Here is a 14,188-nt window from a genome sequence, read left to right as displayed (position 1 = left end):
GGTGCTGGAGCAGTACTGGAAGGGCAGAATATCCACGATGGAAACACCTCCTAAAACTGAGGATTGATTTTCTGCCCTGTGCAAGTGATTCCTGCTTGCCGTACATATCCATGCCAATATCTTTGGAAAACAGAAACCCACTGAAAATCTTCACCACAATCTCCCCTGGACTGATGCTGAGGTATAAATAGAACATGTGCTTTCTTTCCTCGTGCCAAGCCACAACAATACACAGTAATGGGTGCTTCCCACACTATTCTTGCTGTGGGACAGACAAGGTCTAGCTCAGAAGCACCATGGTGAAAAAGCACAACCCTAATTGCCTTGAAATTGGGGCTAGAGGGAGCAGTTTCCTGTCTAAACCTGCTGTGCTAATTATAGTCCTGCAAAATGAACATGAACTTTGACCCATGTTTGCAAACATAGCTCAAAGACAGCCCTTGGCCAGGATCCAGTGGCAATCTCCAGGCATTGGGTCCCAGAGCTCATGAATCACCAGGAAAGCAGATCCTCCATGTGTGCATTGACAGAGGAGAAAAAATTTTGGCTGGACAAAGAGATTAGAAACAAAATCTGTAACGAAAACAAGGTGAGTGGAAATTCAAGAAGAGTAAAGATGGGAAATGGGCCTTGTGAAAGTGTATTTGTCTAAGCATAACAAGGAAAATAAAGATTGTTTTATGACTGAGATATGAAATTGAAGGAGTCCAAGTTCAGACTCTGGTTCTTGTAGACACTTGTTTCATATTTTTCATCATGTCACTGATTCTATGTTTCAGAGCTTAGAAAAGGCTTTGAAGAACAGTGTGCCAGGTGCCCTTCTCTCTGCAAATGGGGAACTTGTAATTCCTCTCTACGTCTCACTTTTTTTGTAGGAGCCCTTCCCCCCACCCCTGCTTGAAGGACAGTTCAAATATGCAGACATAGGTACAGACTTCACATTCACGACTTGTAAATAGAGATTGCCATAAAACTCTAGGTTCTCAAGTAAAGAAAATGTATGAAAAATAACTTAAAGAAGTCATTTAAATGTGTCCAAAGTTTAATTTCCTGGGGATATTTCAGCAGTGGCAAAGTAAGCTGAGCCTTCTTGGATCCTTGGTAATTATCAGGCATCCTGAAACCAGTTTACTTGATGATTTATAACTGAGATTCTATATTTGAATTATAAATGGAAATTATGTTGTTTAAAAAACTTGAATGCAAAAAATAATATCTTAGAGGGCATAAATGAATGGAGTGCCTGTCAATCCATAAGAAATGTGTCTTTCCACATGGGTCAGCAGTGGCATGTAAACTATCCTCAGCAAGTTTTCCCAGAAGAAAAAAAAAAGGTGTAGCAGAGAAATCATCATTGGACTTGTTCAGTAGGACCTTGGGGAGTGGAATCACTTTTCACAGAACTATAGAATCATACACTGAGTTGGAAGGGACCCACAAGGGCCAATAAAGTCCTGGCCCTGCACAGAACATCCTGACAATCCCATCATGAGAACATTGTCCAAATATTTCTTGAACTCTGTCAGGTTTGGGCTGTGACCACTTCTCTGGGGAGCCTGTTCAAGTGCTCAACCAACCTCTGGGTGAAAAACTTTTCCTGATATCCAACCTAAACTTCCCCTGACTTTTCTTCAGGCCGTTCCCTCGGGTCCTGTCACTGGTCATCAGAGAGAAGGATCGGTGTCTGCCCCTCTGCTTCCCCTCCTGGGGAAGCTGCAGTCTGCACTGAGGTCTCCCCTCACTCTCCTTGAGGCTGAACAAACCAGGTGACCTTAGCTGCTCCTCCTACGGCTTCCCCTCCGGACCCTTCACCATCCTCACTGCCCTTTGGATACTCTCTAACAGAGTATAGCCTTCCTACATTGCAGCACCCAGAACTGCACACTTTTTTAAAAGAGCATTTTTAAACAGGTCAATTAATCCTCTTCAGTCAGGCACAAATCCCATTTAGTTTTAGTTCTAAGCCTGGCAGAAGCCTTTGTAGCCAAGGTTAGACATTAAATGTTTAAGGACGGTAGGTTTTTCATTAGGAGGATTTTCAATAGCATCCAATTTCAAACATGGTGTTGAGCCTCCTAGCTACATCTAAATTACCTAAAACATGCGTAGGATCGTGCCTTTATCGATTAATCGATTTCAGACAGAAGTAATGAATGGAACTTGTTAAACCAAAATGAGAGCCTGGCCTAAAATTCTTCAGTCTTTAGTAAGGAGGGCTGGTCATTTTGTCTTCAAAAGGGTAATTGTTATTCAGTTCCAAAACTCTTAGCCCTGACAAATCTGAGCACTCAACCAAATACATCTGACAGCGGCACGAGGTTCTGAAAGGTTTTGCAGCCAGGATGGGATTACTGATGTCTCGCCTGTTACCAAAGGTAACTGGCTTCAGCCATCAACACTGGTGACGTGATGACAAGAGGAAACATCCAAGAGCCGATTGCTTCTTTAGTAAAAGTTTCTCTGAACTTGGCTGTGTGAAAAATTGGAGTAAAGGGAATGTTCAGCTTCCAGGTTTCCAGGTTATATTAGTCACACTGGAATTAAAAACACTTAGAAACAAAATGTCTTATTGAAAAAATACAAATTTAGCTCTGGTAGAAACGAAAAACTTTTGATTAATGCAGGCGCTCAACATAATTGAGAATACATCTGTGTTTATCACATGAGAAGCCCACAAAGCATCCAGCATTTTCAGGATTAGGGAACAAAAGGAACATACAGCCATCGGCACAATGGAATTTCCATCACAGCAGACAAGAAACCCACGTTTTCACATCTCAACACGAAAGAAAAAACGAACTCATGCCCCAGAATTATGAAACTGTGGTTGAATTTCCAAGAAATCTTAGCTGCTGTGATTGAGCCAAATGCCTCAAGCTGGGAATCCTGATATGAGCATATTATATGAGGAGAGAGTGTTTGGGATGCTTGTGGCAAGGAATGTCTTCAGGCTCAGAGAGGTCAGAGGAGCTGCTCAGAGAGCAGGTCAGGCTACTGTGCCTGTGAGAACAACGTGGAACCAGGATCCTCTCAAAGGGACTACAACAGAAAACAGTCAGAGATTAACCAAACAGAACAAGAACTCCTTGATATTTGTGCATTCATAACTGGCTGATGTTGATGAGTAGTCAGGTAATACAGAATCTTCATTCTGAAGAAGAGGCCCCAAAGCTGATCTTCAAGAGAAAGCCTGAGTTGGAAATGTATCTTTCAGCTGTGTTTTCAGTAATTCCTTGCCCCTTTCTTAGCTCCTTGTCTGTCTCAGACAGAGACACTCAGACACAGCTCAAAGGAAAAATAACTCTTCATATTAAAAAAAAAAAAAGACTAAGATGAAAAAATCAAATCCTGATAAACCTGTCACTTCAAATTTTTATTCAAAATGTATTCAAATCTCTGTCTTTGGGATGACTGAAGGAAGAGGAGAGTGGGTAACATTTTGACTGGCATGTGGATGGTCCTTACAGCAGATGGGACTGCTAGGATTCCACTTTGATGATTCATCCCAAAAGAGAGACAATCTGAACTGGGAAGTCTCTTGCTCACAGGAACATTTTAGGATGTGAGAGTCCTGGAGCCAGATTGGGGTGTCTCACAAGAATCCCTTAGTAGCTGGTAATCAGTTGGTAGACTTTTAGGCCATGAAACACCTGATCCATGAGGTGCATCAGCCCTGGAAGAAGTCCTCAGTCTATGCCCTAGGCTGCTCTGTCTCTCCTGCAAAGGAACCTGCTGAGCTGGAGGCACATCCCCTGCCAACACCTGTGGGTGCTCATTACCTTCAAAAGGCTCCAGAAAAACTTAGTCCTGACATTTTTGTAAATTATAGGGCAAAAAAAAAGAGAGATGTTTTTTAGTAAATCTTAGAAAATGTAGTTTTCTGTAGTTACTTCTTTCCATTATCTACAGTGGCTACAGCTGTATTAGTGAATTAAATAAAGCTGGAACTTATCTCTGACCTCCTACCCTGATGAATCCTCTGTGCAAGACAGGCAATTGCTCCTGTATTTCCTGGCCCTGGATTGTCACCATGAATTCACATCATCCTCCCTTTCAGAATGATTACTTCGGAGGGACAAGAAATAATATCAGGGAACACAGGAAGAGACATAAATATTTTTTTGTCAGGATAAAACATTTCAAGTTACTCTGTAGATGAGGATCAGAAACGATTGAAGTCATCCAGACATCTGGAGTAGTAGTGAAACACCTGGCCTCAGATTGTTGGTGATTTCTTGAGGGATGATGAAATGAGGACCTTTGAGTAGCTTGCAAAAGCATATGATACAGGGACTCCTGTTTTCTGGATAGACTTTTCCCCCAGTCAATTAAAGAGAAAAAAAATGAAACTCACATTTTCTACTGTGCTTTTTGCTTTTTGGAACTGAATACAGAAAATATTCTACTATTTCAAATTAACAGTCGGAAGACTGAAAATTTCTGCCTTGGTCTTTGTGGTGGAAGAGTGACTGCATCCTCCACAACAAAATCTCCCCAAACAGCCAAGGCCTTATGCAAAAAGGAATACACTGCCATATCCTTCCTCTTTATTTCTCTCTTCTGCATTTTCTGCAGCAATTTGTTTTACAAACACTTCATTTTTCTTCATTGAGAATCAACCTTTAATCCCAAAGGAACCCTGAATGGTAGCCTGAGCCTTTTCAGAGTTTTGAATATTTGGATTCCTTCAGCAAAGAAGAAAAATGAAAGAAAACTTCATCTCTTCATCTTAAGGCTTTGTCTGACTCACCAGCTACTGGATGACAATCTGGAAAGTTTTAAACTCTCCTGACAGTTTTGGCCATTAAGAACTGAGATGATACATGCTTTTTTGAAACTGCCAACAACCTCATCTGTTCAGGCTTTAGTCGCAACTCTGCTGATTATTTTTATGTCACTTAACACTATTTCTCCAGAGGACATTTCATTTAATAAAGTTGTTCACAAGAAGACTCTGAAAAGTAAAAAGAAAACTCAGCAGATATCTGTGGAAGGATGTCTGGTTCTGTAGCCCTTATCAGCTCACCCCAGTACTGGTGCAGAGCCTCCCAGTTCCTTCACTGGGATTTTGCTGTGGATCCATGGATCTCTGTGGCATCTGCAGTTTCTGCAGGCATAAGCAAGGAGAGTAGTGCTGTCTAGAAGAGTGACAGAACGACCTGCCACTGATAAATACTTTTAAAGATTCGCTTTAGCTACGAATGGTACTCTGTATTTTGGGAGCTTAAGATAAGAGGTCTTGATGCAGCTCTTAGCATCTGCAACTTATTTCCATAGTCATCATATTTGCTGCCTGTCTGCAGGGATTGACCCAGAGCCCTAATAAAAATTAATGTCCCTCACATGCCACCAATTCTACAGGTTCAGACCACAGCCAAATAAACAGTGCCCAGTGAAAGCTGCAGCCACTGGGGCAAAACAAACATGTAAGAGTAAATTTGATGGTCTGGCATTGTGGAAGATGAGGAGATGATGATGCACAAGAGAAAGCCTTCAGAGTGTTTCTGGGCTGTTAGCTGGGCATTTAAAAGTGGTGTAAAGACTTCACAGCCATGTGGACCAATTTATACTGTATCCTAACAGGGTGACAAAATATTGTGGGTACATGTGTATATATAAAAAGTAATTTCCTAACAGAGACCAGCACACTCTTCCTGCCTAGGATTCACTGAAAATATTGTACCTTGGGCTCTTGTTTAAAAGATACTAGCAAATGGCACAGAACATGCCTGTTGCACATTGCACTTGGAGGAGGACTTGGCAAATAGCTAATTATTTATATCTCCCTCTGAAATCATAGCAATATTTCAGTTGCATTGAGTCTCTGGCTTGTCTCATGGTGCACAGCCCTGGAAGGAGACTTGCACTGACAAAGGGAGAATTTTGTGTTCAACTGTTTACCCTGCTTAACCCTGGCCCTCCTTCTCCTCCTCCTCCCCAGCACCACCAGCTGATGCTCTGACAAAAACTCTACTTATTCCCTGAATGTGGACATCTGCCCCCTCCCATTGTCCCTGCAGATCTCTGGTCCTTCCTCTTGTAAGAAGTGAACACCCAAGTTAGTGATCAAATATCATGATCGGATGTTTGATGCTTTTACCTCTTGTCCTAGTTCTGTCTGCACTGCAGCCACAGGGTGTTGTGGGTTTGGAATTTTGCCCCAGTTGTTTCTAAATTAGCCATGGACCAGGTTCACCCCTGCATCACTCCCCCTTTCTAAGGTGGGGGCTTGGTGGTCTTGCAGTGTCAACAAGTTTGTTTTGCTCTTCTCTGTCCATTGCTCTCACCAGGGAAGCCAGAGAGATTTTAGCTGTAGGCTTCAGTGGGAGGAGACCTCAGCTCTATTTGATTTTCTGTTTTCTTTCAAAGTACCAAGAACTTCAGGCTGCTTCCAGGGCCAGGCACTTTCTTGGCCAGTTGCAGGAAGCATTTCTGATCTGGCTGCAGTACAAGTGGCCAGAATTTCACTTGAATGAATTGTTCTCAAACAACGTCTCCAATGTATTAGGCAAGAACAGGGCTTTTCTTTTGATGTCAGCTGTTATGCAGGTTCTTTTATCTCATCAGATATTCATTCACAGACCTATTTACTGTGGTAGCTGAGTGAAAATGCTGAGTGGGAATTAAAGATACTGTGTCTCAGGCAGCAGTGCAGTGCAGTTTTAATTTGTTTTTTTTTTTTTTTTTCCTTTATACTATTACCATTATATTTTATCTACTACCCCTAAATGTTGCTCTTAGGGGTTGTGAATCATCTGCTTTCTGCAGAGCTCCATCCCTTTAATAAGCACTAAACTAACTCCCCAAGCATCTTTTAACATTAAAAACACTATATTAATCTGAATTTTTTTCCTCCCTCTATTTTATTTTTTTATTCAAATTCATCATGGAATGAGAAGTAAATCTCAGGAAAAGTGGAATAGATCCGAGTTCCCCTCAGCAGAAGCTTCTACCCACAGCAGATAAACAATTTCTGTTAGTGTTTGCTGCAGTTAAGGACAGAATCTCAGCACAGAAACCAAAATGGGCAGGGACTGGAGACCCTGATAAGTGAGGATTCTCACCTGGAGAGCGGAGGAAATCCTTGCTGGGATTCTGCAGTGCACTCCAGCTGTTGGCTTTGAATCAGAGGCTCAGCTTGAAGGTGAGGGAGAAGGGTTGTGTGAAATGAACATAGACAGTGAGAAGAAATGGGATAGAGTGGGTGTAAATAATTTGGGGTTAAAGAGAAGAGCAAAAGCACATGCAGAGGGCAGGAGGAAGAGAGGGGAGGAAAGAGGCTGTGTGCTGGCAAGCCCAGGAAGGGCTGCAGATATGAAGCAGGACTCTTCCAGGATAGCATTTCCTGTTGGCTCAGGGGCTGTGATGAAACCAAAGTCAGTTGGGGAACGTGGATTTCTTGATACACTTCTGTGCTGGCAAAACCACCATCATTATAAATGAAAAGTGGTTTCTTTTTCTTGGGGGGGGGGGTGTTTGTGGGATATAGAAGTGCTTAGTGCTTCTTCACTAGTACAAGCTGATTTGCGCAGAAGGATCTGTCCAGAATTACTGCCCCAGTTCCAGTGTCTTCATAAACAGGACATTTTTCTCACAGAAACCTGACCTATGGCAGCATCATGGGCAGGGTAGGAATGTGGTCTCCTCTAATTTACCTTTTCCTGTGGGTAATTTCTTACACTGCTGTACCCTAAAATCTACCTGCCCTTCCACTCCATCCCTGTCCTGCAGCCCCCACGAGGTGATGGAAAAAGAAGATTCAAGCAAATGATAAAAGAAACTCATGTGGGTGTGTTTGGGGTCTTACTTTGGAACAGCCAGCCTTTCATTGGAGCTGGAATGAAGCTAAACCACTGTCACCAGCTTTGGGTCACTGACAGGTACACAAAGGGAAGCAGGAGATCCTCCACCAGAACCAACTTAGTCAGCTGTGGAGAACTGTATGCAAAAGGGAGAGAATAACAGGAAAGGCAAATTTCACCCAAAATAAAAGGTGGTGATTAAAGGAGTGGGTTAGATTTGTCTGGGCAGATCCTAAGCACCTTATTCCTGGGAATCATAATCAATATTTAGCTTTCTAGTCTTCCACCAGACTTCATTGAGATCCAGTCTCTGAGACAATGGCCTTACTGAGAGCTCAACATAGCCCAAGGGGTCTATTTTTAGCATGCTAACATATTCCAAAAAGGTGATAAAAAGGGTGTAAATCTGCAGCTGGACTCCAGGGTGGAAGGTTGTGGGGAGGGGGTTGATGAAAAATGGCTTCTCAGAGACAGTGCTTCTTTTGAAGCACTTGTGGCATCTTGGCAAAGGAATAATCCATTCCCTCATAAACACAGTCACCACTCCGACTGCCACTGATGTGAATCAGTGCAGCTTGCAGCCTCCAGCTCTGATGACATTTTTGACTTCAGCTGAAAGGCAGGCCCACGGCTTTGGAGAGAATGATCACTGCCAAATTCAAGAGCTCCGGCCCTTGTTCAGGCGTTTATTACCAGGCATGAAAGGAGCAAACTGCCATGTAAGTGATCTGAAACAAACACATCTGTCAGTTTGCCTTCTCTCCTGCCAGCCAACTGCTGTCTTTGAAAGCAGTCAGGCTTGTGACAGCGTTTTTGACTGTTGGCTGGGCCAGAAACAGTTTTTTAGGATGATCCTTTAACTGGTTCCATGGCACCCTGTCTCCTGAGACTGCTTGTCCTTGAGTGTTCCCATAGGTGGGCATGCAGCCCTTGCATCGTCATGTCCAAGGGATTCAACCTTTGTCTCACAGCCACAAGTTCTGACGGCCCAGGAGGCTGCAACAAAAACTGTGAAAAAAACAGAGCTTTGGAGTCACAGAAACCAGGCTGTCAGGCACAACTCTGGCTGGTCTTGAAAGTCTTATTCCACACCCACATCTTGTAGGAGTTACTGACAAGAATGAAGGTGCTAGGCTTAGCACCCAAGGTGCTAGGTTAGGTGCCTAAATAGCTTTGTGAATATGGACTAAATGGGGACATGACATAGGGCTCTCTTCAGCACATGGTGGGAAGTGACTGCCTCCTTTCTGGATTAAAGGAAGAGGTCCATCCTTCCCCTGCAGCAAGCATTTCTGGAAACACCTCTTCTACTACTTCTGAACAAAGTGCTGTTGGTCACCACCCCAGGCTGACCTACACCCTGTGAAACAGGATCTGACTTGTGTAACTGCCCTACACCTTACTCCACTACCAGGTAGCATTTTGAATGAAAAACAACCATCTGGACTTTATTTGGACTTTAGGCTGATCTGAGATGCTGAATTTAAATGATGCTGCTTTGGTCTCTTCCTACAATAAACCAACCAGTCAATTGTTAGTTATTTGACTGATCTTTCACCTGAACTTGGGCTTTATTCAGAGTTGAATCTCCCAGGTAGTCAGCATCCTGCCATTAACTTTTGAATTGCCACTCCAAAGAGCAGCTATCAATGCAGACTTGTGTGTTCCCTGTGTTTTAGGATACAAGTACTGAGTAAACTCTTCAGAGTCAGAATAAATCCTTGCATTACCTAGGTATCCTGTTTATAAGGTGTCCAGCCAAAATTTTATAAACAAAAGACTTCTCATTGAAAAGTCATCCTTCTATTGTTTAAAATTAACATATTTGAGCAATTGTGACTGCATAGTGTAGAAGAATATCCAGTCTCTTTGCTCTTGAACTGGGGCTCTCATTTCTCCTAACTGACACATGCAGAGCAGATCACTGGTTTCAGTGGTACATATAAAATGCTGCTGTAAACTGATCATGACTCCTCTGAACTCTTACCTGAGTTTAAAACAGGGATATCTGGGTCTCTTTGGAGGTGTGCATTACTTCTGTGTGTGAGACAGTACCTGTGTGCTAATAATGGTCATGAAAATGCTGGCTGCCCCTGAAAACTGCCCACTGTCTTATTCATATGAAACAAAAAATAAAAGCAAGCCTTTTTGGTCTGTCTTGCTAAAGATCTCAATCTTAACCAAGGAATCTAAACAACAAGCTAATTTCTCCCTTTGTGAGTCAATGAACTTCTGCCAACTGCAATGCTGCTTTTGTCTGTGGCCATCGGCTCATCATGAAAGGAAAAAGGCTCCTAAATAAGTACTGACCATTGCACAGATGTTGGGTGGGGTTTTCAAAGCCATAATGGGAACCGGGCATCCAAATTCCCTACAGGTTAGTGGGATCTGACTTACAGAGTTCCTTAGTCAGCTTTGAAAAACAGCTGTAGTGTTTAAAAATATCCAGTCCCATCTGACTTCGATCAGAGGCCTATAAGATACTATCAGTTATATTGACCTGTGCTCAGCAGATTCTCTGTAGAGTGATTGTGTAAGAAGCAGGAAGGATAAACTCCTGAGGCATTGTCTCTCATGCCGTGATGGCAGAATATATGAGGAATAACAAGAGGAAGAAAAAGGAGGTCTCCTTAAAACCAGAAAATAACAGCTTTTGTAATGATTCAAAATCTGTGCTGTGGAACACAGCATTCTCCACACCCAGTCATACACCAGCCTCTCAAAGAGTGAGTAGATTTGTCAGGAATCCTGATGCAAAACTGTCTTAACTGTCCTTGAGGGCACATGAGGTCTCAGCTGAAGTTCATTGAGTTTTAGCCAGTGCTGGAATCCAAGGGTCTTTCCTGGGCATCTGGAAAACTAGGAGAAGGAGCAATCATCATGACCAAAGGCCATGCTAGAGGATTCACATCTGCAGGGGCAGGAAGTAGTGACCCCTCAGCTTTGGGCAAGACCAACCTCACATAAAAACATAAAAAGAGAAGAAATAGGAAGAGTTGAAAGCCCTGACTGTCACACTTCCGATTAACTAAATTCTCTTACACCTGAACCTTCTATAAAATCCCAGCCAGGCTGGTGTCTGTGTTTCAAAGTCCAAATGAGAACCATGTGGAGGATCTTTGGCTTTGTGATCAGGTTTATTTTTTTTTTTAGCTTCACAAAGGGAGGAAAAATGGTCCATAAATATCTAATCACTACTATATAAGCCACTGCTATAGAGTGTAGCTGGAGCAAGTTGGAAAGAATGTGAGCTTTTATATAATACATTACATTGGCTATGATGCTGCTATGGTGAAAGACTGAGTCCTTAATTTTAGTCAAGGGAATTATATGATGTGGGTAATAGCGGGATGACAACTGTCAGGTTCCAGCTCTATGTGTTAAGTACTTAGGAAAACAATCTACGTTCCAGCATTTCCATTTAGTCAGATGTTTTCTTTCCAACTCTGCATGGTAAAATATTTCTAATACTCCACATTTTTTCTCTGTTGCCCAATATCTCCTGTGCAAAAGAATCACACAAAATGCTGTAGGTTAGATATTCAAGAATTAAAAGCAACATATAACGAAATGTTTTAATGGCTCATCTTTCAAGAAGTTCAGATTAAATAACTTAAATGGCATTAACTTGAGTTGTCTGTATGTGGGCTCATAGGAAGTTTCAAAGAACGCTTTGCTCTCAAAAAATTAGAGCCATTTCCAGTAGGAAGGAGGAAAGCATGGCTCCAGCCATCGTGCTTCTGAGCATTGCTTCAGTACCAGATCACTGCAGTCTTTGGGATTTCAGTTTAAAGAGCCATGACCTAAATAGTCTGGGAATGTATTTTTCTTACTAGGAATTATATGTGGGAGCAGACTTGGCCTCTCAGTATCACTAAGGCTAAAGTTTCCTGACCTCTCTCAGTCAGCCCACATGTACACTTTTCTAATTAAACCTCCTGTTGGATTTGACCAGGATATTTTTAACAGTGTGATTCCCCATAAGAAAGAGGAGTAAAATCGGGAAGGTGATGAGACTCACAGCCAAAAAGACTGAATCACTCGTGCTACAGCAAAAGTTATCTCAGAATTCAGAGATGTTTGAGCTTAAGGATATGGGATGGAAGATATGGGAAGATGAGGAAATGTGGAATTACAGGAATACAAGGGATCATGAGACTGCATTTGTCTGCATCAAAATGTACCTTGACAGAAGCAAGTTTAAAGAGGTATGGAGAGTGAGCAGGATTAGTAGAAGGGAAGAAGAGGGAAGAGCATTTCCATGCTCCTTTAAAGGAGGAAACCAACAGTGGGCTATAGCAAAGAGGTTTCTAGGAAACTTGTAGAGAGACAGAACAGTCTAAAGAGCTGCATCCATTTTAACAGGGTGGGGATGGGAAGTCAGTCACTTATGAAATAAAGATATTTTACACAAATTTTGTACTTAAAGAGTCTCTTTTACCAAACTGACAGTTGAGCTGGATATCTCAGGAGGGGTGACCAAAAAGCCCAGTCAGACCTGCCTATCTATCAATCCTACCAGATGGCCAAGACTGTAATTAGGAGGCTACAAGGCTAAGTTACTGCATTCCTAGCTCAAAATGAAAGTCTTTTCTCAAATTCCTGAGACATCTCTGGGCTTAAGGTGGAGCTGAATAGTGAGTGGGAAAAGATTATATATTTGATTTTCATCAGCATGAGTTAATACTGAATCCTTTTAAATCTGTCCTCTGTTTACCAGTTCTATGTGCAGCAGAATAATACTGGAGTTGCTGTGACCAACAATTAGCTCTCAAATAGGGCAAAAATAAACCCAGTCTTGCCCGAGGAATCAGAGCTGCTGTATCTATAGTTATTGCAAAGAATGCATCCTCTGTTGAGATACATGTTTAAGATCTGGGCTTTTAAAAAAGTTCTTAAATGGTTTCTTTTCTTTCTTTCCTTTGCCAGTTACCTATTTTAGGTGAAGTTAATGATGGAAAACACAGTTTGAGTTCTCCATCTTTACTCTTTTATATTTAGCCAGTTAACAAGTTTCTTGATTCTTCCAATCTTTTTACTGTTTATTGAACAGGATGTAAGAACTAGGAGTGTTATGCAGGTTTCTTTTCTGTCTTGGTAGAACCTTTGGAAACCTGGATACAGGGCAGACAGCTGCTCATGTGCTGGCAGAGGGCTCAAGCAGCAAACAAACCCTTATGAGTTGTTTTACTAAATCATTTTGCCACTGCACAAGAAATTTGTGTCCTACTGGGCAACCTTGATTTTATTTTCTGAGAGGTTTCATGGACACGTGTATGATATACCATCAACTGAAGATTATCTATTGCCAAATGGTCCCAGCAATGAATTAACAACATGATCCAAAATACCTTCAGAGTATTAGAGGTATCCTATGATTTTCCTTACGCTTCCAAAACTATTGTGTATTTCACCTTCTTCTTAAAAAAAGATAAATGTTCCAAGGACAGTGTTATCTAAGGTATAATTAACATATTCTTTATTATCTCTGCTATGTGCTCTGCATTACCCAAATGGTCTTGGAGATAATTTCACAGGGGATCATGAGCTGAGTATTGCATGTGCCTGACTTAATGTGAATGACTCAATGCATACTCATCATTACCTTCCTAAATTGTTCTTCCTTCCTGTTTAGAGTTCTTTAGTTTTCTCCAGAATGCCAAACCAGGCTCCCTCTCCTACCAGCAGCTTGTGATAGGATGAGTAATAAAAAAAGACAAAGATACGACATCTAACAAATCATCAGTGAGGGACTTCTAGGTGCTTTAATGTATGTCCTTTTCTGGCTGGTGGTACCACAATATGCTGGCATTTGTGTAGTTGCAAGAAATAAAGACCAATTGTATTTGTCTTGGTTTTGCAGTTTTTATTGATACTTTAGTTTTTCAAAGTACAGTCTCTTGATTTAAAACAATAGCTGTAGTGCTTATTTTGGGCCATAGTCACTAATTTTTTTGAAAACTACTTAATTGAAAAGTCTTCTTTACTTGTTGAGAAAGTTAACTAAAGGAAGTATTGTCCATTTGGTGTGAGATGCTTGTGTGGATGCACAATTGTGTGACAAACCCACCCCACAGCCCTGTGATTCCCTATCTGCTGTAAGCCACCTCAGCCCTCAGGGGCTGGCTCTCCAGGGAGGTAACTTCACTGGGAGCTTCACCAGGGCTGTTTTCTGCAGATGGCTCTCCACCACCTGCACCTCCTGAAAAGACAATACAATCAAGATTAAAATAGATGTCATACCTTTGAGGTAGCAAGATACAGGGTACACACTTTATCAATGACACCTAAAAACATTTTATGTAGCTATAAATGTTCAGGAAGCCATTTTTCTCAGTTTGCAGTCCACTTGCAAAGTGCTTTAGAGTAACGGCAGATCACCTCAT

General features: G+C 41.8%; 1 protein-coding gene across 1 annotated transcript in view; it reads right to left on the bottom strand.

Annotated features, from left to right (window-relative positions):
* Window positions 1-13,647: 13,647 nt before the first annotated feature.
* The window catches only part of TG (thyroglobulin), a 151,761-nt gene continuing 151,220 nt past the window's right edge, over window positions 13,648-14,188 (bottom strand). Inside the window, exon 48 of the mRNA XM_048286926.1 lies at window positions 13,648-14,004. Within this exon, the coding sequence (XP_048142883.1) occupies window positions 13,892-14,004 (113 nt within the window). The 3' untranslated portion in view covers window positions 13,648-13,891. The remainder of the gene's footprint in view (window positions 14,005-14,188) is intronic.

Source organism: Corvus hawaiiensis, chromosome 26 (genome assembly GCF_020740725.1).
Source record: "Corvus hawaiiensis isolate bCorHaw1 chromosome 26, bCorHaw1.pri.cur, whole genome shotgun sequence".
In the NCBI taxonomy this organism is placed as follows: Eukaryota; Metazoa; Chordata; class Aves; order Passeriformes; family Corvidae; genus Corvus; species Corvus hawaiiensis.
The sequence above is the reverse complement of the archived record's forward strand: the minus strand, read 5'-3'. Positions and strand labels throughout refer to the sequence as shown.